Genomic DNA, 27743 nt, shown 5'->3' with positions numbered 1-27743 from the left:
TCTATGAATAGTTAGATTAATGTTATGCCAAAATGCTGGCAGACACAGAAATAACCCTTAAAATACTCTTACCTCTTTTTCATCAAAAATTAAGTCTATTTTTTCTCCATGTTCAGGGCTTCCTAAGACTATCCAACAGAGGGCTCCCCATAGCTGTTAAAAAGCTTAATTGAAAGCCAATATACAAATGCTAATATACACAGAAAATTAGCACACTGTCATTTTAATGCCTCCTCTGTATGCACACACACACCCTTACACACCCAAATTAGACATTTGTAAAGTCCCACAGTGAAACCACTCAGAATTTGTATGCTGCTCATGCATGCTACACCTCAAGACTTTTCCTGAAACATTATTTTTAACTCTGGAAAATGAGTGTGTTTTTAAATTGTCTTTACAGAAATTAAATCACTTTTTCTTATTATTGCTTTATTCCCCCTTGAGATAAATCCTAAGAAGCCAATGTGGAGCAGAGTCTGCTCTGTGAGTGCCAGCCAGGGAAGGGCAGTGGCTGGAGCCTGGCAGGTGCTCATGTGTCACATTCACATCCTCTGAAAAATCCCTTTGCCCAGGATTTTGCTCCTGGGAAGCTGAGAATCATCAGAGAAAACGGAAAACAATAATTATCTGATTTGCTTCTGTTGTGTTTTGCTGCTTTGGAATGTGTTTGGAGATTGTTTACCCACAGGTGATTGTTCCATTGGATTCTGCTGTGAGTTGTTTTCACTCTTTGGCCAATCAGGGCCAAGCTGTGTTGGGACTCTGGAGAGAGTCAGGAGTTTTCATTATTGTCTTTTTAGCCTTCTGTAAGGATCCTTTCTGTATTCCTTAGTATAGTTTAGTATAGTATTCTTTATTATAATATAGTATCATAAAGTAATAAATTAGCCTTCTGAGAGCACAGAGTCAGATTTATCATTCCTCCCTGTCACAGGGCACCCCACAAATACAATATTCCTGCATCTGCGGCAGCCTTTGCTGACACCTCCTGCACCTGAAAACATCTTCACCAAGAGCAGGTTATTCCAGCCCCTGTTACACCTTGTCTCTTTGTTGAGGCACAGGTGCTGCTCAGCAGTTTGAAACTCTGAGTGATTGATGTATTTGGTAGGTTATAGTTCCCTGACACTGAGATACCTGAGGCTGATAAAATCAAACATATTTTAAAGACTTTTCCAGTACTGCAGAAAAGAAGGGTTTGCAAAGAGTCCTGTATGAACTCTTGTGGTTTAAGGAGGACTACAGCCATGCACTAAGTTGTCCTTGGGGACTGTAAGTGAAAGATTCCTGCACACACCCCTCACCCTGAGGTCTCTCTCACCATTTAAAGACCTAAGTTTTAAATGTGGGATATGATAATGCTCTGTGGCATATCTGCTCTCAGTAACACATGCTGAGATTTCCTGTTTGCTACACACCTTGGTTTTGAAATTTAATTGAATGACACAGCTGATACACTTTTATGCTAGTCTGTCCTTCCTGATCAAAAAATGCTCATAGCATATTATCTACTCAAACACAACATAATCACAAATCAAAACTATTGCCCTGCAATAAATTAACTCTAGTATTTGATGGGTTTAGTAAGATATTAACCACAGATGGAGATAATACATAAACTATTGTACAAGAAGCTTTTAAAAAAGTTTTTACAGCATTATAAAGAAATTACCTATCTGTAATTCCATACATTCACTGTGCAGCACCTGAAGATGTGCCTGGAACTTTAGCCAACCAGGTATATTTTTTAACTTCTGAGATTCAATTTGTTTTCCATAATTGGTTTTGAGCTTATCAATGATAATACTAATTTGCTTTTCTTCATGTATTTACATTCCACTGTGAAAATACATACCTACACTCCTCCTGCACAGGCTACAAAGGTAATTCTATACAATTCCTCCACTGCATGTCAGTGATTAACTCCTCCAAAACTAGTTCTGCATTTTTATAAACAAAGGTGTTTTGACCCATGTCTTTGGAGGTGAAGCGTGAAAGTTATGATTTTGTATATTACACATCAGACAAATAGGCAAATAGACAAATAGTATTTCAATTTCTGGGAATGTATTTGGTGCTCCCATTCACTCTGCCCTCACCTGCAGTGATACTGCAAAACATGTGGACATGGAGTACACATAGAGAAAACTTCATGGGATTTGCAGCTGTATTACACATCACTAAACTCTAAGTAAATTTTATAGGGAGTTTTTGGCACATCACAGAACCCTTCCCTGACCTGAACTGGGTTTGATCTCTTCACACATTTTAATCTCTGTATCATGTAGGGTGTCTGTGTGCACATAGGCATTTGTAATATCTAATCCATTCTGCAATTTGATGCAATTCTCTAAAATTAGTCAGCACTCTCCACCCCACCACCAGAGATGAGGTTTGGATCTGAGGTCCAAGAGCAAACTCAAATGATAAATTTTGTAACTGCCCTTGTACTTAGAGTACAGCAATTTCTTAAACTCAGTTCTAAATGTCTCTGGTTCAGAAGTGTTTGAAACAATATCTCCTCCCTTTCAACTGGAGATGCAGATGTACAGGACCTTTGGAAGAAACCAGAATAATCTGGCATGCAAAGCTCCCTTTTATTTTAAAGATTTAGTCTTTTTATCAGTATGCAGTTATCCTTTTTCTAAGAGTACAATTCCTGTATGGAAACAGCAGTAGCAAAATAAAAATACCAAACAATTTGTAACCCTTTACTCACCACAAGTCTCCATCTTCAATAGTTTTATCATTTGGGGCTCCAGCATGGCCATAGTGCAAAACAGATGAGTTCTCCCCACTGATGGGCAAACAGAAAATTAGCACAATTAGTGGAAGAAGAAACATTAAAACACACATTCATGTGACACAAGAAGGAGCTCTGTAAGCATCAGTGCATTCACACAAAAAGCAGCCTGTGAGAGCTGATCCAATCCCTTGTGTGGCTGCAGTAACCACCCCAGCACTTGTGCTGCAGAGCTGGGCACAGCTCAGATCAACATTTCCTATGTCCATAACAGTGTAAAGAAAAGAATTAGGTGCAAGTAATTTTTCAGTTTACACCCATTTATTATTTTCTGATGGGTTTTGCTGTTGTTGTTGTTTTTATTTTTTAAATTACTTAGTGCTCTTTTTCCCTATTCAAGGTTAAACAGTCCGAGGCATAAAACAAGCTAACTTCCACTGGGGTAATATCTGACATTTGAAACACTCTAGGAATCACTGGGACAGGAGGAATTGAGCTGTCTGAGGGAACAGCTCCAGCTCCCCCCTGGCATGGCCACAGGTGGGCTCTGCTGGAGGGATGCACTGCTTGGGGAACATTCCCAGCTCACAATGCCAGCTGCAGGAGCAGGGATTAAAACTGTCACTTTTCTCACCTGCTGTTGAAAAATCACATTGCAAAGAAAAGATTTTTATTCCTGGAAACCTTTCAGAGTAAACTGCTGATTCACAAGAATAAAACAGCCCCAGAGAAGGATGGACACTTGTTCTGTTCTTCTGAAGTTCCATGATCCACTAAGTGACCTACATTTGGCCTTGGCATCCTCTCTTGCCTACTGATATTCCTCTGGGTCTATAAAATGTCAGTTAAAAGGCTGATAAAGATCTCAAGCTCTACCTATTTTTCTTTTACTGTTCTCCTCAGATAGATGCTCTCATTTTTTCTCTTCAAAAAAGCTGGAAGAATTACATCACACCCAAAAATACCCATGTTGGGACAGGGTTACTGCAGCTTCTCTCCAACCCCTGCAGCTCACTTGCCAGTCTGTACCTCAGCTTTAATCAAAACCTTTCACTGGTCACCCTGCTCAAATTTGGTTCTTTCAAGCTGTGATGCTGGAACAGCTTTGTATCTTGGATGTCAGGAATCTGAGGCTCAATTTCAATCAATTTTTGTTGTGTCTGGAGCAAATGTGACATCTGACACACTTCTCATCTTAGACTTGTGATGTGTGCAATTACAAAAACAGTGAGCATGCACTGTATCCAAAGAGAGATTACCTTCAAGACACATGAAGTACTTGTGATAAAAGATCATCAGTCATACAAATAATTTCATAAACAATGATTATGGAGTAGAAAGCAGTAAGTTTCTGCAGGCTCCCTATCTAAATGGCTGGACTGTGTCCCTGGAAGTATTTAATAAAACATGCAGCTGTGGCACCTGGGGACACAGTTTAGCAGTGAACTTGGCACTGCTGGGTTCATGGATGGACTGGAGGATCTCAGCAGGTTCTTACAACCTGAATAATTCTACATTGATATTTTGAAAGCAGTAAGTATTTATTGTTAAGTGTTTTTTAACTATGTAATAAGACAGTGAAAGGTGATATTTCAGAATCACAGGGATTTTCTGATACAAAGTGTGCTTCATAAAATTATACACACTCCAAACAGAAAAAATTAGAACAGTTAAAAGTTGTTAAATCAAGAGTTAAAAAGCCCTAAGAACTAAGGTTGCAACACATTCATTTTGTGATGCTGGTCCAATGGTTTAAGCCCAGTTTCAGAACTGGCTGGATGCTGGATTTGAGAACCTCTGCAGCTGTGCATATAGCTAAAAATGGACCCAGAAAACCTGTATACAAGATGAAGACAGACATAAACTTCTTTCTGAGATGTCCTGTCTCCTGGGCACTGGTGGAATATTTTCCACACCAGGACACTTTCAAAATGAGTTTTCTCTATCTGAAGAAAAGATCTGTAATAGAGCAATGGAGTGCAATGAAAGGAAAAGGTGTGCTGTGCCAGGCAGGGTGTGCAGTGGGAGCTGAGCTCTCCCAGCAGGGGACAGGGGGGCAGAGCTCCTGCCCCTGACTGCTCCTCTGCCTCAGGATCTGCTTCCCAGGTGCAGGGTTGAAATTTTGGGATGATGGCATGTGGAAGTAACTGGAATGACCTTGCATGACATTGTTTGGTGTGTAAGGAAAAACACAAGAAATAATAAAAAGCACCAACTGTGGAAGAGGTTTTACAGCACCGTCTGTGAGCCACAGAGAAGTCTGATAAGAGTATCCATGTTTACCCCTGAAAGAATTTTCTACCAAGGTCACTGACACAGAAACCAAGAAAGAAAGAAGGATAAATAAAAGAAACCTGCAACTGCCTATGCCAATGAGCACTTTGTCTCTTCTGACCAAAAAGTAAAGTGTAAACTTATGAGTTTTGTAAGAATGTATAAAAAGCATCCATGCTATAATAAAAACAGTTTGAAGCCTTCTGAAAATGGGGTGTGTTGTCTGTATTGTCTCCATCTCAACTACGACAACCAACAGCTGGCGTGCACATCCACACTCCACAGCAGTTTGCCAGGATTTCAGCTGCAAATACTATTCCTTATCTCCCTCCAATACTGGGGATAAAGTAGGAGAATCAAACATCACATGCATATATTTATGATCAACTTCTAAAAAATTATCATTAACCTTAAGGACATGAGTCCATGCTTATGTATTTGCAGACAGCTCGTTTACTTATCAAGATGTGCTGGCACCCCCAGTGACAAACACCATACCAGTGCATAAATAAGTCATATACTCACATTTGACAACTGCACAAATGCTTTCAACAAAACACATTGCAAATACAAAGATGAGGGATTCCTTTTGCACATTTTAATGTAAAGGTTTTAGTTTACAAAATATTTCTGTTAGGCTCAGCACCAACTGTGAGGGGAGCTGCATGAAGGATCTGTTTTTCAGCACCGTTGGTGAAGCGTTGAGCAGGCACAATCTTTCTTGGCATTGGAGGCTCCTGATCTGCCAGGCACATCTTGGCTCTGTCACACACAGGGGATCTCAGCACAGGGAGCACAGTTGGTGCTGAGGACCAGATCTGCACACCATCTGCATTTCAGGGATTTACTGGCATGAGAGGGTCTGCTCCCCTGGCTGGCTCTGGGCAGATACCCTGAGCTCACACCCATTAGCAACCAGGCAGAGCCAACCTGCTCTTGAAAGCTCCCCAACTGCTTCTCACCCAAAACAAACCCAGCATGTGCACTGAAGGACTGATCCCTGGCTCTGGGCAGGCCCTGCAGCTGAGGATGGGTGGGAGAGCTTGACTCACACGTGCACTACTGACCCAAATTAGGACAGAGCTATGGAAACCTCCAGTGGGAACCTGCTAAGAGGTGCACATCCAATCTCCCCTGCAGGATGCATTTACCCCTGTCCTGAGATGAAGGCAGGAAGATGCTTCTGGAGAATGCTGCAGAAATGATGTGTACCCACAAAGTAAATGCTACAGTTAGCCAGAAATTGTTCACACTGATTCAGTAAGCCTTTCAAGGTGGCTTTAAAACAATTCAAACAAAACCCCCAGCCACTGGCAAAGCACAGAATTCACAGAATGACCAGGTTGGAAAAGACCTTCAAGATGAGGAGTCCAACCCAGCCCCAAGACCTCAGCTAAACCCTGGCACCCAGTGCCACATCCAGGCTTTGTGAAACACACCCAGGGATGGGGACTGCACCACCTCCCTAGGCAGCCATTCCAGAACTTTATCACTCAAGCAAATGAAAGCAAATGAGCCTCATGTCGAAGCTACTTCTTTCTTTTCCAAGAGGCAGCAGTTGCAAGGTCTAGCACTGCAGTGCCAAGTTGCAGTTCATGATGAAGCACTGTGGGAGGTGAGGATCACTGGCATCACTGCCTTCCTTTTGGTCAGCAGCTCTGAAAATCACCACACATGAGGCTGCCAATGCTCACCTTCAGGCAGCCAATCTGAAAAAACCTCCAAGAGGTTCCTGTTTTTATTCCATCTTTATTCCATTTTATTCCATTTTGTTCCATTTTTATTCCTTTAATAACTTGCTTCTAACTGGTGTCAAAGACATGTTAGTTCCAGAAAGAATTGCACAAAGCAGCAGAAGAGGTGCAAATTAACACCACTGAGAATGCAAAATGTAGCAAGAGATTCTGATTACTAGCAAAGGAAAACAATCCCCCAAGATGCATCTGAGATCAGAGAGCACCCTGAAAACAAATCATTAGAAAAAAGAGGAGAAATATCAGCAATATTTTAAGAACAGGATTATGCTGAACATCAAGCACTACAAAAAGTGTAGCTAGTAGCTCTATATAAGAACATCTAAAGAAAAAACAAAAGACCATTGAATAAAACTGGAACTTGTTTCCATCATGATTTAAATCATCATAGAATCAACCCAGAAGAAAGCATTAACCCTTCTTGCCACTTTTTTGTCTAAGGCACGAAATCTAAAAAAGTTGTACTGAAGTTAAAGAAAGACCTAATCTGGTCCAAAAATCTTCACTTACGGCAACCCTCAGATGGAAGAAGACATTTCATTGCACAGGGTTATTCTTGATGGCTGATAGCACCTGATGAGAGACATCAGTCAAGGAGATCTGAACCTGATTCTAAGATGAGAAAGCAACGAGCAGCAGCTGCTGGTGGCTTCTGTGGTGGTTCCAGAGAAACCAATGCCTCCACCACCACCTACCTCCAGCTGGAACCTCTGCTCCCAATGGATGCCACCCACCCCACCATCACCAGGACATGGGAATGGATTTTCTTTGCTTTCCCATTTGTAAAAATGGTTCCTTGGTATCCTAAGACACTGCAGTGAATAATTCATTAGCATTTGGAAGCAGCACTTTGTAGATGAGTGCCAAAAATATCCAAGTATGCTTAACAAATGTTCCTACTCTCCCTCCATGACACTCAGTGAGGTCTGCACTCCAAACCACTCCCCAGCTGGCAGCTTTTGAATTATCACTGACTTCAGGACTGATCCCAAAAGGTAACACCCTGTCACACTCATCAATGTGTGTTACTATTCTCATAGTAACAGTCAACACATTGAGCACTTCTGGTCACACCAAATATTCATTCAGCATCTCCTCAAGAATGTAACACTGCACAGGACAGCAATAACTAAATGCACCCATCACATGACAAGTGATTTATTTCTGCACTGAAATATTGTATTGATTGCTCCTGACTTCCAGCTTAATCAGCATATTAAAAAAAAAAAAAAAGAATAACAAACTTGTTTTTTATTTAAAAGGATTATTATTTTCTATGGAAAATATTATCAGGCCTGTAATCTAAAAAGGAAAGATCCTGTCAAAATATGCCCATTTTAAGTGTTCAGGAAAATATAAAATTCAGCATGAATAGAATAAAATATTCAAAAATCCTAATTGCAAAAGCTATTTTTAGCTGTAAATGTAGTTAAGTGAAATATTTACAATGCATGACATTTTCACAGTATTAAAAAATGTCTGTTACTTTTGCCATTACTATGTTAATTGAATTCATTCATTTATTAGGAGCTAGCTTAAAACTGTTAAAATTATTCATTCTTACTTCATCACTCATAGTGAGAACATAGAATACAAAGACTTTAGTCTGTAAATTGCTATCTCATGTAACTATTTTTTTTTTTTAATCAGGTTGTCTGTACTTCTAGTGGTAGGATACAACGGCAGGTGCTAACAAAAAAATGTTGTTTGGATATGGCATTCCAAGGCCAGCCCTCCTCTGTGATTTAAATCCTCCAAAAGCTCAGAGGCAGCTCTAATTGCACCCCCATGCCCTGCAGAGCAGGACAGGACACCCAGGAGCTCCTGTCTGTACTCAATTCTGAGCTGCTGTTGGAGCTTTCCTCCTCCTGGGTGTAATGCAGGTCCTGGGTTTGCAGTCCCACAGTTCACCAGGAGCCACTACACAAACACTGACTGGGCATTTCTATAGGTTTAACAAAGTGATTTGGCCACCAGCACCCCAAAGCAGATCCTGCAGCACAGGTTCTGATCCACCCTAAGTGAATGTGCAGTCTGCATGGCTGTGGAAAATCACACCATCACTGTCTGTGACAAAAGCTTAGAGATGGAGTCTCATTTCACTGGGATGTTAATTCTCAAGTTATACAATGGTACTTAAACCAGGAAACTTTTCAGGCAATTTAGATACACAATTTGCCATAAAACTGCTCATGCTCCTGCTGCAATTTTGCATATAAATTGGAAAATTGCATTTACAAATAAGCAATTGAGTAAACCGCAGAAAGAAGTGAAGGTGCTAATTGTTCTTATTACCTTCAAAGCAATATAGAATTATTGTCATTAACATAAAAATTATCTTTTGTAAGTGTATGTGACTTCAGTGGAGGGCAAATGTTTCTGAGTAGCAGCAGAACAAGTGGAACATATATACCAACATATATGGCTCATTTCACTGTCATACATCTCTGATAGATTAATTCCACTAAGTAAGATTAATCTCTGCATGAAGCACACAGCTGTTCTTCAGCATGTGTCCCACACTGTTCTCTTGTGCATTTCTACAACTGCAGGGAGAACTTTTATACTACTTTCCCAAACACAGTAACCTTCAACACTAGCTGTTCAGCAAGAAGCAGAGAGAGCAAAAAATTCCAAATTCCAAAGAGATTAGTTCAATTGCATCCTAATCTTTGAGACAAAGAATTTTGAAGATGATAAGAAATACACTTAAGGTGTATTTCAAATAAAGTATTTCTGAGCAACAGAGAATAGCTGTAAAGCCCCTCTCCATGGTGCCATTTAATAAAAAAGCTAAGTGCAGCACAGGGGTGAGCATAAACATGATCTTGGCAGCAGCAGGAGAGGCCATTGGGGAACCTCTGGGGTGCAGCAAACTCTATTGCCACGTTATGTCTTCAGGAGACACAGGCAAGCACCTACCTCTCTTTGTCTTCTCCAGTGAAAACAGGTCAGAACTCACTCTGGTGCATTTGCAAACACATGATATACCTAAAAGGACCAATTTTACAAATACCCAGGGGGAAGCTGACTATAAAGCCTGCCCAGTTCAGTGTAAATCATCCTCTTACCTGCCACAGATGCAAGTGTAGGAGGTGTGGCGCATGCCCCCTCGAGCGTAGCAGTAGTGCTGGAACAGGCTGCAAAGAAACAAAGGTGCCAATTATTGATTTCTGCCAAACCACCCCAAGACAGGTAGAAAAACAAGTTCTGCTTGAGTACAGCTGTGTTGGTGGAAATCCCCAGTCTCTGCCTATTTCTGCTCAGCTGAACACTCCACCTGCCCCCCATGCACAGCTGAGCAGCCCTGCAGAGCTGCAGGTGAGTTCCACAGAGCCACTGAGCAACTCTGCAGCAGAGAGGGGCTCCAGTGCAGCTCAGTGACCTCAAATGGCAACTGCTTTCCTCACAGCTCCACACCAAAAGGGAAATTACTGCTGGCAAGAGACTTCATCTGGCCACAGAACAAACAGGATGGTAACAGGTAAAATGCTGAAGCTGGTAAAGCTGGCCAAACTCTCCAAAGTGGAATTGAGAAAAACACTGCACTGCTGCATTTCAGGCACACAATCACATCCATGATCACCATTCCAATCCTGCTGCCCTCAATCTATGTCATGTAGATTCAAGAAAAGTGAAGTCCAACCAGCCCTTCAGAGGAAGGAGCTTGCCAGACTGGTCAAAGCTCTTCAAAATAATTTCAGCAGAAGTCCTCTCAATTTACCACCTCACAGACACCTTCTGCTGGAAGCTGAACTAAATATCCCCTAACCCTTTGCATCTGCCTGTGCTGTTCGCCCTCCTCTCCAGAGCAGCCAGCAGAGCTCTCCCCTCACATTAACCAGGTCCTTTCTGCATCACAAGCTGGGCTGGGATGGACACTCTCATGTTCTCTTGTCTCTAGCACAACACACACAGAGAAAACCTAAGACTTACTCAATTTCAGACTGTGGTACCTAAATACCTCTCTGATCTTTCCCTGTCCAAACATGGGGAAAAAAATTAACACAAACGCAATCCCAAGAGCAAGAAGATCTTGTGATAACATGAGGCCAAGTCTCCTGCAGCCTATAAAGGACAGTACAACACAACATTGTTTGCTTTTGTGTGTGCTTGGGTAGGGAAGGGCAGGGAGAGCAGCCTGTGGAACTCCTCTTTCACTGCCATCCTGCTGGAGGAGCTGTTTGGCCTTAAAAAGCATTACAATATTTTCATCTTCACTGTCAAAGTCCCCTTCAGATGAGGGCAGATTTGCCCAAAGCACAATTAATATAGGATTAGGTGCTTTACGAGCTAAGCACATATCATGGATCCTTTTATTCTTTTTGAAATATGCTCTAGTTACAATCCAATTCCCTGTAATACTGAATGAATTCCAAAACCTCATTTCTTGTAATACTGAAATAATTTCATTAACATAGAATGATAATCGTGCTATTCAAAGAATAGAGATGTTGTGATTTTGTCCTTCTTCAGCAGTGAGCCACAGAACACAATTCAAATTCAAAAGACATTAAAGACATTACATGCTTGTAAATCTAAACTGGATTTTAAAATTACACAAAATGACAGTATTTAAAGAGAAACAAAAGAAAACATACAAATTAATCACATATGAAAAAAGAAAAGCCTCCATTTAGAGACTCAGTAGAAGGACACTCTGTTTACAAGATCTCTTTTCTGTTCAAAATACTGTGGTGGTTTACAAGGTAGAAAACACTAAGTTTGTTTTGGCCCACAAATGAATGATGGCAATGAGTAGGTGAAATGCCAGAGAAGGTAAGGAGAAACTCTGACATGGTGAGAATCCAGCAGAGATATCACTGAACTGAGCTGATAAAATGTATCACCTAAACTGTCATTTTTTTCTGACACAGACATCCTTTCACAGAAATGGACATTTCATATGGAAACATTTGCTTGCAGGCAAGCTTTACTCTCTAAGAAAAGACACTCTACAGAAACATTTTGCACAATAATTTTACTGTTATATATGTACAGTTACACTTTAGGAAGGAACTTTTAGAGTATTTTATTAACCTTTCACCTTAAATGACTGGATAAACTATGCCCCTAGACAGCAACTTCCAGTAACCTTATAAAGAGCTTAAAAATGAAATATGAAGGTCCTAAATATCTTTGCATCATCAGTGATGCAGGACAGCAAGGTTTATTTTTCCTTATGACAACTGATCACATATTCATAGTTGCAATTAATATGAAACTGTGCAGCCAGTAATGGCAGTACCTCTTGTAGTTCTCCCTGACTAGCAGTAAAAAGCAATAAATAAATTAAGACACGCATTGCGTAATCCAGCTGTTGCCTGAACTTTGTTTCTGTTTTCATCAGACATCATAGACTTCCTTTTAAGACTAAGACAGAAGGGGCCATCTGTGTGATTGAGCTGATGATGGTATAACTTTGCCAGCTGATGATTTTCCTGCTAGTAAAACTATTCACATCACTTTTCTGAATTTACTTTTTCAGGGTATGACTTCATGCAATTGGAAAAAAAAATTCCAAAATTCTCATCAGAGACAGCCAACATCCTTGTATGATATGGCACGGATAAGTGACAAAGAAGATGGCACAGGCTGGCTTTTCAAAGCTAGAAATGTAGATTCTAGTAATTCTAGTATGTAGAATTAGAGAAGTACCAGGACTTTGAAGGTAAAGTCCCAGCCCCACTGAAGTTAATGCAGATTCTGAACTTGATTTCATCACACCAAGATTTTCACTGTCTGCAAGAATCTTCATCCAGAAGAGCAGCATGAAAGTACAGAGTCTGAAATAGCTGGATGGAATATAATTTAATCTGGCACTCTGCATCCATTGCAAATATTGCATCCTGAGCTTCTCCTGGTGGTTTTGATTGGAGGAGATGTGTGTTCAGTCAGTTTTATGCTTCACCCTGAGCTTCTAATGCCACCAGCACAGGCACAGAAATGAAGCAGCTCTTCCTCTTCTCATTGCACAGGTTTCAAAGCTTCATGCCATATTTATTTGTGCAGTGTTTCTGCAGAGGGTGTGTGTATCACCTACCACGGAAGGATGGCCCCAGTAGTGTACACAGACCAACCTCTGGAGAATTGTCACATGTCACCTGTAAATGCAACAGCTCTGCTAGAGCTGGCATGGGCTGTGCGTTGCTTTGGACACAATTGGTTTGTTGTTGTTACTGTGTAAAAGAATGTCCTGGGTTTGGTGGTATTTTTTTATTGCCAAAACCATCATTTTCATTGACTGACAATATACAGAGTTAAGGCAGTTTTAAAAACTCACTGTTTTTTCCATCAATCTAAAAACACCCAAGTATTAGTCACCATCAACTCAGGTAAATATGACATGAGTGAATTTCTCCTCTTTGCTGAGGCACAAGATAATATTAACCCCACTGCTCTGCTGAGACTCAACTGTCTCACTGACTGTGCTGACTGGAGAGAAGAAAACTCAGAAATAATGGGTTATTCACCAGTAGAAATAACAGAATAAGGATCTACTGGCTGTGTTTCAGATCCTATGGAGTACTGCATACAGCCAAACAAATCTCCATAATGCTTAAAGAGCCTCAACTTCAAACCAGCCCAAAAAACCATTAAAGTGAAACCTTCTATGAACAGTGCTTGTGCCTAATTATCAAAATCACTCTGACAATGATGTTTGTGTTTTATGGTCATCTTTGGTCCAGCTTCTACTGCTAATGCACACTGACAATTACAATCATCTGTGTGATATGAATGGAAATTACATTAACTAAGGTAGTTTAATGTTAACAGTTGTCCTAATTTAAGTGAATTTGCAGAATAAAGACAGATAAAGCAGGAGGAATAGAACTATCTGTATTGACTGCTCCCATATTTTGCTTATTTTCAGTTCTTTCTCATACTAGAATACAACACATCTATGCACACTTAGCAGCATTATTTTTATTTCTAAAAGAAGTACATAAATAATCTCTAATTTAATTTCTTATCATCAGCTGTTCTTGAGTTATAAGAAATATAACTCAAATGTCAGTTTTTTATAAAGCTTTATAAAAAAGCAACATTGGCATTTCTCAGCTATTCACTCCTGAAACCAAGACACTTCTAGATCAAAAAGGTTCAAATTTTAAATAAAAATCCAATTGAGCATTTTGACCTGTATCTTGCAAAACCGGTAAGAAATGCAATTACAGAAAACGTAATAAACGTGGAGAAAAGAGAGATACAGAAGGAACTAAAAGCAGCAAGAATATCTGAGCAAAAAACATTTAAATCCTTGCCAAGTTTCTGTAACAGTGCCCAACAGATTCCTCAGTGACCTTGTGATGGTCCCACTCCCCCAGGAACTGCAGCCAGGTGCAGAATGAGACATGCACATCACCTGGAGGGACAATTACCCATCCCAAGGTTTCTGACAAGAGAGAGAAAAGTTCTGAATAATCCTGTTCATGACTGCCAGGTACTGCATCTAGAACATTTGTGGATAATGGTAGTTCAAAACCCCAAATTTAGGCTGTGTAGAGTACAAGTACAGAAGATCAAGGACACCTGTAGGTCAGTATCTCATTATGGGGTTTATACTGAAAAGATATTTGAGAAAGTTGCCTCCTAATAAAAAGAAACCTTTGTATGCCTCAAAAATAGTATTGATTGAACATAGCCCTTGAAATGCAAGCAGGAGGGTTTGAACTATAAACTGGAAACCACAGTAACTTAAGGGAGTTTTGGACAGGACTTGGAGGATTTTCTGTAGTTCCTTCTTTTATTTTTATGACTACAATTGGAAGATGTGAGTGTCTATCAGTTACCTGTGCAGTAAATTGCTTTTGAATTTCAACTGGAATATGCCATTATGTTTCTGTATGGTGTAAATATGAAGCATAGCCATGATACAGGCTAAAATCCAAAGCCTTTCTAAAGCATTCACAAAAGGCCAAATATTTCAAAGCTGATCTCTCCAGTTATACCAGGATTGAGACCATTATTTTGATCATTTAGACACATCAAAATCTCCACATAAGAAAGCTATAAAGTCAGAACCCCACAAAATTGTTGAGCCACAGTAATTATAATTTGCAAATGATTAGTAAAGCATTTATATTAACATCAAACTAGACTGAAAGATGCTCAGAGGAAGAAGACAAGGTGTCAGTAACATCCCATCAGTGAATACAGGAACAAGGTGAGCAGTGCTTCCTTTAATCCCACACTACACATAGTGAGGCTCTTAAAAACAGAGCATTTTTCTTTGTTAACCTACTTACTCTGCTAATGTAATTTATTTTCCATGGGCAACTAGATGCTTAAAGGCTTAGCCTATCTAATCCTATTTTCATTTAGTTCACAACAGCACACAGCAGTACTGCAAAACATCTCTGAGGTTGTTTTAATACAAAAACAACAACAAAAAGTCAGTACTTCATTGCAAAAGGGTAAAATAGAGTGGAGAAATCTAGGAGGAATAATCCAACTTACTATTAATGAACAAACAATGGATTAGTAACTTGCAACCAAACAAGAAAAATAGCACAATGAGCAGATGAGCAAAGTTATTCTTCACCTTGGAGACAATACACTTAATGATTTCTGCCTGGAAATTGTTTAGAACAGAACTTGCAAATCCATGAACAACAGGAAATAAAACCACTTGTGTGCATTGACTTCTTAAACTAACTGGTTACACTACTCCTAATGAAAATTTTAGATTAAAATCCCTGGCTGGGTTATTTTGCATGCTCAGAGAGGAGAGCTGCTGAAGCTTGCTATCAACCAGAGATACTGACAGGAGCTACACTTTGAAGCATCTCTATTTACAATTGTCCTAATTTGTATCATACACAAGCAGAAATAATATATGAATTTTTTTAAAAATGTTGATCCCTCTGAATTATAACAGCTAGATTCTGTTCTCATTTTTGCTGTGTTTTCTTTAAATAAGTAATTTTTCTTTATGTGCAGCAACTGCTACATAATAGTAGAACCTTAAAAGTGGACCAATGTTGTGTGAGTTCAGCAGGGACAGAAGAAATGTAACTTTGGCAAGCAGGTATAACAGAGGAAACTGGCAGTACCTTAATGTAAATACAGTAAGAACATTTATGAAGTAAGGGAGAGCTGTGTGGGAGCAGCACAGAAGTAAGTGGGCTCACCTCTGTAATAAATAATTCAAATTGGGATTTCTAAGTGTGCTACTTCTCTGTACTAAAATGGATCACAAGCCAGAGCTCAGGGCAGAACAGAGGGTAAGATTACCCTAAAATGCAGATATATTTTAAGATACAAAACAACACAGATCAGAAGGAATTACCATTCCTTCAGGAAGCCAAATCCATCAAGGTAAAGCCATTAATACTGCCTGGAAACCAGAGACACACGAAACAGAAAGTCCATAAATAATACAGAACTCAGCACTGTCACATATGTCATATATGATTTGCAATGATTGAAGGTAATTGATAATATCAGTTCAAGAACAGAGAGTTTAGGTGAGGGGTAATTAGCATTTTAATTGCATAATTGGGAATTATAAATTACCTGTCTTATGTAAAGAATAACTGAAGAGCTTATATAACATGAGCTGATAATTCATCTTTTTGTCTAAGCTAAATGGGTTGGAGAATTTAGAGAATCAGGAACTGCATTTTCCTCAGACATAGAGACATTTCCTTTTTGTTTTTTAATTTCATAGCTCCTCCTTTTATCTATTCCACATGAAGACAATTTTCCCCCATCAATTTGCAAATCTAGAATTTCTGAATGATTTTTGAGTCAGAGAACATGACTTCTGATACTGCAGCACTTTAAGATTTCATGTGGGGCAATCTCCCCTTCTCCCTTCCAGACAGAGTGATGTAAGTTTTTTCTAAGAGGACTGTTGGAGTTTAGTCCAATTTTTTTCTTTTTCCAGTATGAGGAAAGGACAAGAGCTTTCAAAGATGTGATTTTAAAGAAGTGCATATGGACACTCTCCCTTGATTTGCCTTTCATCTGATTCTACACTGGTGCCATATCTCTTTGACTCTGAAAATTCCTCAAATTATGCTTTTCCACAGGAGTTCAGCTAAGCCATTTCATTAGCAATGCTCAAATGCAAACAATGATTATGTAAGGCTGTAACCTCCTACTCAGCTGCTGCTTTTGCAGAAGATTGGCAAGACAACAGAATGGGTACCCTAGAGATAGGACAGTTACCAAGAATGCTCTGTAAATACCACTTTTCAATAAGTCAATCTTTAAATTAACACTTTAGAAGCCTTTTAAAAATGTCTTCAGGTATGATTGTCAAATTACTATTTTCCTGAAACTCTTTTAACTCTACTCAGAAAATTCACCTATTTGTCAGACGTGTTTGATTCATCTGTACAAAACCCAGTTCATTGTGGATTCAAATATTATGACTGTTACACTACTGAAATCTTGAACTATCAATCCTGTTGAAATACAGTTACTATTCATACTTCATAGTAATTTCATAATAATTGAAATGATTAAGATATTCATAATAACAAGGTTTAATGTCAACTCTGACAGACTTGTAAGTCTGGTCTATCTCCCCTGGTTTTTGGTAGGCAGAGGCTCAGAGCAGGAGGTGTGAGCTCTGCTGGCTCCTGCAGAGCTGCCAGCCCAGCACAGGGGCTGCCACAGGGACATAGGTGAGGATTCCCCCTCCAGCCAGGCCAGGAACCCTTCAGGTCATGGACAGACAAAGCCTGCCTAGTGTGGGACATGGACACTGTTGGGGTCTCTGGCTTATCAGAGTGACCCCAGCCTGGCCCTTGAAGAAGCAGTCAGGGCTCTTCATTTCTCAGTCTCAAGGTTGTTTATTGTTCCTTATCTATAAAATTCTTTCTTCTGTCCAGCTGAGGTCTCCTCAGCAAGACAGACAGAGGCACTCTGCCTGCCCCCAGGGCAGTGTTATGGCTTTATACTAAAAACTACGTGTGCAATGTTTACAATTACTGTCCAATACCTATCACCTGTGTTAGACAGTGAGCTTCTACTCTAAACCAATCTGTAAGTGCCACCATCACAGCAGAAGATGGAGGCCAAGAAGAAGAAGCAGAAAGGCTGGACATGCCCAGTTCCCTCCATCTTGCCTCCTGAACCCCCATACCAAAAACCCCAAAATTGACTTTTCCACTCCATGATATCTTCACTATCATTCTACCTAAACTGTTGTGCCTTGCTGGTCTCCATCTAAGGTTGGTAATTTGCTCCATGGGTCACAATCAAACCCACAGGTGTTCTGGGCTCTGTGCCAGGGTCTCTGAGCCCCTGGCAGGGTCCTGGCCATCCTGGACAGCCAGAGGGATGCTCTGGGTTCCCACAGGCCATGGCTGGAATTCCAGCTGTGATTAGAGCAGCCACAGGGGATGGAACCCAGCAGATGTGAATGAGCTCCTGCTGCCTGCAGAGCCACAGCCACAGCAGGGACAGGGTCACCTCCCTGCTCTGCACTGGCAGGTTCAGCACTGGCACCAGGAGCACAGGACAAGGTGGGAGCTGCTCCTGTGCCATGCTAAGCCCACACTGCCCGTGCTCCTCGCTGCTCTGCCTCTGCCAGCCTGGCTGTGCCAACGCAGAGAGCTCCTCTGCTCTGCTCCTCTGTGGGATGGTGTTCACAGGGGTCTGAGGGTGAGGGAAGAGACCAGCATCTGACTCCATGTTTCAGAAGGCTGATTTATTATTTTATGATACATATTATATTAAAACTCTACTAAAAGAATAGAAGGAAGGATTTCATCACAAGGCTGGCTAAGAATAGAAAAAGAATGATAACAAAGGCTTGTGTCTGACCAAGACAGTCTGAGCCAGCTGACTGTGATTGGCCATTAATTAGAAACAACCACATGAGACCAATCCCAGATGCACCTGTTGCATTCCACAGCACCAGATAACCATTGTTTACCTTTTGTTCCTGAGGCCTCTCAGCTTCTCAGGAGAAAAAATCCTGAGGAAAGGATTTTTCATAAAATATCATGGCTACACCTCTACAGCAAGGAGGAGCTAGAAACCCTTCAACAGCATTTGTTTCCATCCATTCTCCAGAGCAGAAGGATTTTTCAAATAGTTTTCAGTCCTTACTAAATACATAAATGGAAAATGGATCCCAGTGCTGCACTGCAAGGCAATGATCATTAAAAAGAGTCTCTGGTTTAATTCTTCCCCAATTCCAAAGACCCGTTGGAATCACATCCGTTACTAATAAGGCAGAACAAAGTTCTGCACTGGCCTACATTTCATATTTAATTTAATATTAAGGAAAGAGATGGCACAGATCTTTCTGAGACTCATTGCTCCATTTCCAGCTTTAATAATTCTAGATCACAACTGGCATATTTTAAATTAAATTTTTTGTACTTTAAACCTATTTATCAACAGCTAATTAACGAGGTCTAAATCCTTTGATGACAGAATGATTAAACTGCATTTTAGCTAATCCATCTTTAATTAAAATGCTGCCAGCAAACCATTTCTGGATGTGTAAAAAAGACACATTTATAGATGCTCTCTCTTTAACTATGCATTATGTAAAGCCAATAATTAGAAGAACTCATGATTTCAATTATATTTTAATTACTGTTACATATAAAACATGCTTTAATAGATGTAATGCAATACATTTTCTTTCTTTACAACCCACTAATCATTCCTATTGGGGTGACAACCAAATAAAAGGAAGTTTAATACATGTGACAGTACAGGAATCTTTTTCTAGCTTTGAGCCAATTCTCTCTCCATTTCTTCTTTGCAGCAGAAAGGTACTTAATTATCTCCAAATCTAAAGCACAAATGAATCCCTATAAATCCCTGTTAAAGCTCTAAAAGGAGATTAGCAGTAACTGACCATAATAAAGAGAAATGCTTTATCCTTATTATTGCACCAGCATGTCTTCAAGTTTCCTCAGCTCAAAGCACAAGGCCACTAAAAGCCTGCTCGTTAGGGAAGGTGACAATTAACCAATTTTCCTATTTAATTCCTTCCTAATTTTAGGAAACAACAAGAGCCAAGACAGGCTTTAGCTACTGGAGGAGCCATCAATTTGCATTTCTTTAGGGCATCCCCTTGCCTCCATGTGGGAGGGGAGGGTGGAAGGTGAACATAATGCCATGGCTGCATTAATGGGAGGCTGAGACTTATCAATGTGACAGTGATAAAAGTTTAGCTGTTCTTTACTATGGCTAAGGCAGTTTGCAGTGCAAATCTTTCTAAAGCTCTTCAGGAAAACTCAATATCCCACAGCAATTCAACCTTTAAAGTTGCATGTTATTGCAATAGATTTTGTTTGCCTAAGACAAACTAAAATGTGATAAATTACAGGTTTTAAACATGTTTCTAAGCTCTCCATGTTCCAAGTAGTTGTACATCACTGTAAACTGCTTTATGGCTTCACTGCTTGCAGTGATCTGAATGTGACATAAGGAAACCAGTAACTCTGTAGGAGAATCCTGTTTACCCATTATATTGTAATTTACAAATATTTAAAAAGCCATATGATGTTATTTCTTCTAACTCAGACATGTTAAAATTGAATTTTCATGTTGATTTCTACTGTTTGGATATGTTAGTGAAATTGCTGGAATTTCAGTTTATTTCAAGTTTTCTCTAAAAGCATTTAACATTTAAAGCACTGTGATGGTTAAGATGTTTTCATCACAGGCATCTATCATGAAGTCACTGAACATACAAATACTGAAATAACTACAAAACAAGATTTGAGCTGCTGCCTAGTTTGATTTACATAAACCCTATCCTTTCATTTCCATTTTTGACTATTTCTGCTTATAAGCAAGCTCTTGGGGGCAGAGAATATATTTTACTACCTTACAAAGCGCATTGTCAATTTCTATTCTGATGAAATAATAACAACAGTTTATTATGAAGAGTATATGAGCTGATCTCCTCAAAAGAACATGTCTGAGAAGGTCATTTGGAATATCTAAGGGCTCATATCTAACAAGAACAAATGCTGATGTAGCAATGAGCTTTATCAAGGTTTATCGAGAACACTCATCACTTTTTCAAAGATTGCACTAAATCTGCCTGGAAGAGAAAACAATCTGAACTTGAAATGCAAGGAACTCTCAGAACTTTAGGCCTGTTAAGCCAAAGCTTTAAATTAACCACAGGATTTAATCTGAGACTTTAGAAAAAGCTTCCAAACTTAAGTGCTAAAAATAAAAATGTAGATTTATAGTTTAAAGCAGAAACAAGCTAAATACAGTTTAGAGTTTTAGAGTTTAAGATACTAAAAAATAGCTACAAAGATAAATAAAGAAATTAAAATGCAGTACTGTAGGTTTGTGTGCCATAACATAATTAGCTAAGAAAACCTACACGGTAGCATGAGTCCATAAAATGAAATATTTAAAGATTAGGTCAAAAACATAAATCATCATACAAACATCAGTGTTTTATTAATCAATAACTCCTTAAAAAGCCTTACCACTAAGAGTCTTATAACCTTCTAAACCATGCCATGTCGATGTAAACCAAACCCACCCTTCCTACCTCTGTAAAAAACAAACAAATAAACCACATCATCAAAAACCACTCAAAAGTCCCATCTCTAACTCATCCAAAACTCCTCCAAACTCACCATGCCTCAAAGCTTACTATGGATGGTACCTGGTTGCTGTCCCCAGGAGCCCTGCAGTGGCAGCAAAGTGACAAGCAGAGCCCAAACCAGCGTCACCCACAGCACTGCTGTCCCACCCACATCTCTGCTTTTCCTGCCTCTCAGGATGCCTTGGCACTGTCAGACCAAGGACAAACATGTCTAAGGACTGCACACACAGTAATATTAAACAAGATGAAATATTCAAGAAGAAATATTTCAGCTGTTAGAAGCGCTGGGGAAGGGCAGTAATAAGGCCAATACTAGAAACAGAATTATGATAGAAGCTAATCAGATATATATTGACAGCTTGTCTTTCAAATTAATGCTGGGCTTTATTTAAATGCTAACTATGTAACTGCTTTTGTTTGAAGGCAGCACCTTGGCCAGTGAGTGTTCTGATTTCCTCCTCAGTCCACAGAGACTGCCAGAACAAGGACACAGCACATAAATAAATGGCAGCTGTCGCCTGAGAGTGACTAACATCTTCTTGGGGGGATACTTTCTTGGAGAAGGCTCACACCAGACAATTCTCCTTGCCAGAATTCAGATCCCTGCCACCCTGCCTGGATCTCCCTCCCACATGCTTTCTGGAGTAACACAGTGCCTTACTGCTTCCTCAGCAGGGAACATGCAACTAAATATAGAAAAGCTGGTAAAGTATTTCAGAATCTTCTAGCAAACTTCACAACACTATCCAAATGTTTCTTAAAACTGCATTTACCTTGGTCCCAGCAGCCTTGAGTAAGATGGTGTTGGGCTGGGTCTGCTTCCAGATGCTGTATCGTCAAAAAGAAAGTTTTCTTGGCTTGATAAATAACAGATCAGGGTTGTCCTTCTCTAATCTTTCTGACCATGTTTCAAGGGTCCCAGTCACATAAAATGAGTGAATGGCTGTCCAGAGGACTACACCATTTACCACAAATTACTTCTTTATGGAAGAATCAATTTTATAGTCTCCTGAATTTCAAACACTTGCCTCTTCAATCCAGTGGAATTACTCTTTTGAGAGCCAAGCCTGAGATAGATGACTCCAAGGATCTACTCTTGGGGCTATGAAATATCTGTTGTAAAAATCGAGAGAGGACCTATAAGTCTTTGCAAAAGACTCTGAGTAAAGAAAACATGTATCAACATTTCAACATTATATGGCAAAAAGTGTCCAGACTAATCTGTTGAGTCTCCAACAATCTCCTGACATCCCAGCAAGTTAAATTAAAATGAATGCAACACAACAGAAGTAGAAAGTGATATCAAGAGACACCCCCTCCATGCTGTCCTGGAAACTCCCATGTGCATGGTTTGGTTTTCTGCTCATGCAGAGAGTTTTGCAAAGCTGAACTCAGGAGAATAAAGCTTTAAAGACACATTAACTGATTGCAACTCCTAAGGAGACAATCTGCAACTTGGAAAACAAATACCACTGCAAGACCTGGGGAACAAAATGAAATGCATTCAGGAGAGATGATTCCAACAGCTCTTAAGCTCTTGCAGTCTCAAGAAGAAATCCATAATACTGATGGTGATTCCCTTAATCCATGTTGCAGAGCACAAATCATCATCTGGGTGAAAGTGAAGGGAAAGTACACCCTCAAAACAACTTTCAGCAATTCAAGCTGTCACACAAGGCTTGACAAATCCATTTGCCTGCTTTCAAGTGGCACACAGAAAATTGCCTGACTTGGTGCTCATCAGTTTCTGCAGATCTACTGATCTTATTAGAAAGAATTAAAGCTGTAAGGATTGGAAAGATACTATAAATGAGCCTAACATTTCACTGCATGCCTGAAACTCTGAGAGTGCTTCAGTTACTCCATTCATGGCAGAGCCTCTACAAGCAGCAAACAAAACAAGAATTCCAGTCCTTAGCTAACAGCATGATGTCTAGAACTGTAAAAGAATAAAAGAATTTTGTCCTGATGGTGCATGTCTACTTAAAGATTGAAACTGTTTATGTCAAGATTTGAAACTGCAGAGAAGAGCCCATAGAAGTGTCTGTGGAGAGGCACAGTCCAGCTCTTGCACCAAAATTACATCATCTGTTCTCTCTACACAGAAGATTTGTTGCCCACCAACCCCAGTTCCTTCTCCCTACAGGAAGATGAAAGCACACAGAAAAACAGAGCAAGACCCAGAGGCAGCACTTGCAGGACTGTGTCTGCCAGACTTAACCCCACAAACTCCTCTGTGCCTCCTGCTGATGTTGCTGGAGAAGAAATCACATCCTCAAAGATGGTTGAGAAAGCTCTACACAGTCACACTGCCTCAAACCATGTCCCAGAGTCCAAGGCCACATCCAAGCAGCAGTGGATTGATCTACAGAAATCCTCAACTCTTATTTCTTGCCATGTAAATCTCTGCAACAGGAATGGGAGTGGCTGCACCAGGTCATTCAGGGTGCCTACCAGCCACTAATTCTGCCAGGAATAAAAATTCCAAAATACCTCTTGATTCAGCTGGCAATTACCTTTTCATTAGTACATACTACCTTTCACCACCTCTGGAGGTGCCTACATGCAGAATGGGTAAACATCTTTCACTGTATTCACTAAACTGAGCAGATATAAACAGAAATATGGACTTTATTCCTCTCAAAGTGAGAACAGAGGAGATTAATGCTGAAACCCCACTAACAGGCTATGGATACAGTTATTCTTACCATCAGATTTGACACGTCTCCACAAACCCAAGGCAAAAAATCTGGCTCATGCTGAGCACCAGGCAGAGGAGCAAGAGAAGGAGGATGGTAAAAGACCAGGATTGTTGAAGACCATGGAGCATCAGGAAGCAGTGAGGGCTGCTGAATTCTCTGAGTTCAGGGTGGTTAGGAGCTGCCCATTGGTTTGCTCAGACGTGCATTTTTACACTTCACTTCTAAGTACTTCCCTAAAAAATTCTTTGCCAAAACAAGCTGGTTCTCTATTTAAGAAGTGCTGATTCTGATTTTTGTAAACAAAAAATATTCTATAAAAAATGGTGTAGAATTCACCATTTCCTTTGTTTATGATTTATATTTTATCTGTACCCTTCAGTTTCTATTCAGTGTCATCTATTCAAAGCCATAATCATTTGGTTTCACCATAACAGTTACTAAACATGTGGGGCCTTTTGTTTAAGCACCCAAGTAGCCCCCAACAGAAGCTGAATCTTCCTTAAAGCATTTTCTGTATTTACCAAAATGGCCATTTTTGGATAATGCTGTGTGTAGGCCCTCATATTTCTCAAGAAAGAAGTGTTCCTTCCCATCACTTTGAAAATGGAGCTGACATTAGAAGACATCAGCTGTGACTTTCCACACAGAAATAATACAGTGAGACATCTAAAAAACATTACCTTGGACTAGAGTCTCTCCCCCTGAGGTAATTAAGCCTTTGTTCTTTGTATATACAAAGGTCTCATTAGCTCTTTCTGAGAGCTTACTACACAGAGGACATGTTCAGTTGTTTCCAAGCTCTCACATCTAAATTATTTCCAGATCACACGTGCAGTGTTCTTTAGCTTTCGTCTAAATTGTTTCTTCTTAAACTTATAACCTCTTTCTTGTTTATATTTTAAAAATGTTATATTGACAGGCTCAACTTCCTGCTCGATTCCCATCACTTAGATAACCTACTGACCTTTGAAAAAAGGTCTACATCTACATGATTTACTGAGATTTAGAAATTTCTTCTGAGATGTCAATACTGCCAGATTTAATATCATCTCCTTTGCAACTCCACTTGTGAAAAAAGTACAAGTGTTGGAGGATGACTTGTTCCTGACAACCACTTCTGTCAGTTAGCCAGGCTTAAATCCACTCAATGTGTACCTTATTAATATGGTTATACAGCTAATCCCCATGTTGTGTGATAATAAGTCAAATGCACTGCTGAAGGCTAAATATATTAAATATAAGCCATGGAATTAACTTTATCTACTAAATGTAAACTAAATAAAAAATTAAATCCTGGTTTCTTCAATAAGATGTCCTTCATAACACCACATTAATTCAAATTAATTTAATACTTGTCCTCCACTACTGGAACTTCATATCAGCACTGTTGCAGTTGCCAAATAAGCTTTCTTCATCAGGAATTCAGGCTGACACCACCCACAACCCCAGTCTGCACCTATTGGTTGTTCTCTCTCCTCCTGCCCCAGTGTAAATCAGAACCAGATGATCTGCTAAAATGTAAACCTTGCTTTAGAATTTCTATATTGAATACACATACAGATAGTAAAATATTTAGGACAGTAAGAGCCAACAATATTAATTCATTTCCTCATGGAACAAATGTGCAGTTTTTCACTTTTCATACTCACTAAAGAAGAAATGGAACTGCTAAAGGAGATCTGTCTGCCTCATGGCTTCATTTAATAAAGTTAGTACTGAAATTATGTTTATATATATATATATACATGCATATATATATATGTGCGTATGAAACCTTCATTTTTAAAAGGACTACTTATTTAACTACAGATGTCAGATTACAGAACTGGTAATTCTACCAAACAATTTCCTTTTTCACTTCACTTTGAGTTCAGTTACTTTTATTTGTCCTCAATTATTCAGCAGAAACCAGTAACATCAATAAAAAAATGTCAATTTTGATCTGCCTCTAAGATGCAAGAGCTGTAGATAGATTTTCAGTCAGCAGTCAGGGTGAGTAGAACAGCTGTTATTAACAGCTGTTAGACAGAGTGGCAGGACCAGAAGACAGCTCCTAGATTTAGGCTGGATTAAGTGGATACTGTAGTCAGACAGACCTTCAAGCACTGTAAATAACTTTAAAACTCTACATTGTGGCTGTACTCTCTCTGCTGTCAGAATTGGTTAGGTCACATCATGAGATGGTTTACAGCAAAGTGACAAGGACTTTGCTGAATTGCAAACTGTATATGGCTTATCATAATAAATTAAAATTACTTAATACAGGTACTGCAACAAAGGTCTACAAGAACAAGTGAGGCAAAGAAGACTGGCACAGAACTAATCAGAAAATCATGGTAGGAGAGTAGAAAATACAACAGCTTTGCTAGAAAGTTCACTAGCTTTTAAATAACATTTTTTCCTTCTCCCCATGCTATCAAATTATTCTTTGGTGTCCTAGGTTACAAGGCAAGATGTAACCAAAACTATGTATTCTATCACCATCTTCATGAGCTGTTAAAAGCAGGTGGGGGTGTTCTTTATCTCTTCCATGGCTCATCCCTGATAACTCTGGGAGCTGTCTCTGTCAGTGGGCCAGTGATTGTCACTGCATGGCTGATAAATGACATCATCCCCTTGGGAGATGCTCCACCCAGGGGGAGGAACTGAGTATTCCTGGCTGGATATAATCTGAGGATTGGAACACCACAGCAGCTTTATCTGCAGGATCCCCAGATGATGAGAGCTGCATAACCACCATTGGACTTTCAAAGGAAGATCAAACCCTTCTGCAGGATCACTGCTTCAATGGAACCACATCTGTCCCTTCAAGAGGGCTGCAGCCACCATTTCATCAGATTGCTGCCACCACCCTGACCCCAGGGTGCCAGGCTCTACCCTGACTCTGGCAGTTGGACCCAGTGTTTTCTGCCTTTATTTTAATTTTCCTATTAAATTGTAGCTCTGACTCTGAATCTCCCACTGGTTTGTTTTCAATTAGCACATTTGGTATTTTGCCACCTGTTTTAAAATAGACTAGTCAAATGGAAATAACTTTTAATTGGACAGATACCCAAGTTCCATGATCATTGGGGATAAATACCCAGTTTTCATGAGCCAAAGACAGGACATCGGTATTATTCATATTAAGAAAGGAATCAAAGCAATATGTTTTGCAGTAGTTCCTGACCCTGTTTAACAAAAGTACTGAGATCACACAAGCATTTGATTTTCTTTTTCCTTTCATTTTTAATGCCAATTTCTAATGCCATTTCTGTTTGCCAATATCCGTCTCAAAAATTAAACCAAAACCCCATAAAATATAGAACAGAAAAAGACTCCAAACTCAAATAACCCAAAACAGCTACTGGTGAAGAGCTGAAATGATCACAGAAATGTCTTTTCTTCTTCACCATCAATATTTTCAGATCCCCCTTATCGCTCTCAGAAGTTCCTGGTTTGTGTTCTGTAGCACTGTACCTTTGGAATAGAACGAGCAATGAGAAAATTACTTTTATTCAAGTATTTTGTGCTCTTATGCTAATTGTCTCCATGAACTTCAAGAGAAACCTTCAAGACTTCACACAGCATCTCCTCATGGCACAGCCCTGCTCAGGAGCAGAGGCAGGACCAGTCCTTTTGAAGATTCTTTGTGCCCTTACCTCTGAGCCACCCCCACCCAAACTGGTGCCCTCTGTGCCCAGCCACCAGTGCTGCTCACCAGTTTCTGTGCT

General features: G+C 39.8%; 1 protein-coding gene across 2 annotated transcripts in view; it reads right to left on the bottom strand.

The window, feature by feature from the left end:
• The window catches only part of PEPD (peptidase D), a 203238-nt gene that overhangs the window by 53023 nt on the left and 122472 nt on the right, over window positions 1–27743 (bottom strand). For both annotated transcript variants that reach the window (XM_074551066.1, XM_074551065.1), the window contains 2 exons: window positions 9846–9914; window positions 2723–2800 (listed from right to left, as the gene is read on the bottom strand). In XM_074551066.1, the coding sequence (XP_074407167.1) occupies window positions 2723–2800; window positions 9846–9914 (147 nt within the window). The remainder of the gene's footprint in view (window positions 1–2722; window positions 2801–9845; window positions 9915–27743) is intronic.

Source organism: Zonotrichia albicollis, chromosome 13 (assembly GCF_047830755.1).
Source record: "Zonotrichia albicollis isolate bZonAlb1 chromosome 13, bZonAlb1.hap1, whole genome shotgun sequence".
In the NCBI taxonomy this organism is placed as follows: domain Eukaryota; kingdom Metazoa; phylum Chordata; class Aves; order Passeriformes; family Passerellidae; genus Zonotrichia; species Zonotrichia albicollis.
The sequence above is the reverse complement of the archived record's forward strand: the minus strand, read 5'-3'. Positions and strand labels throughout refer to the sequence as shown.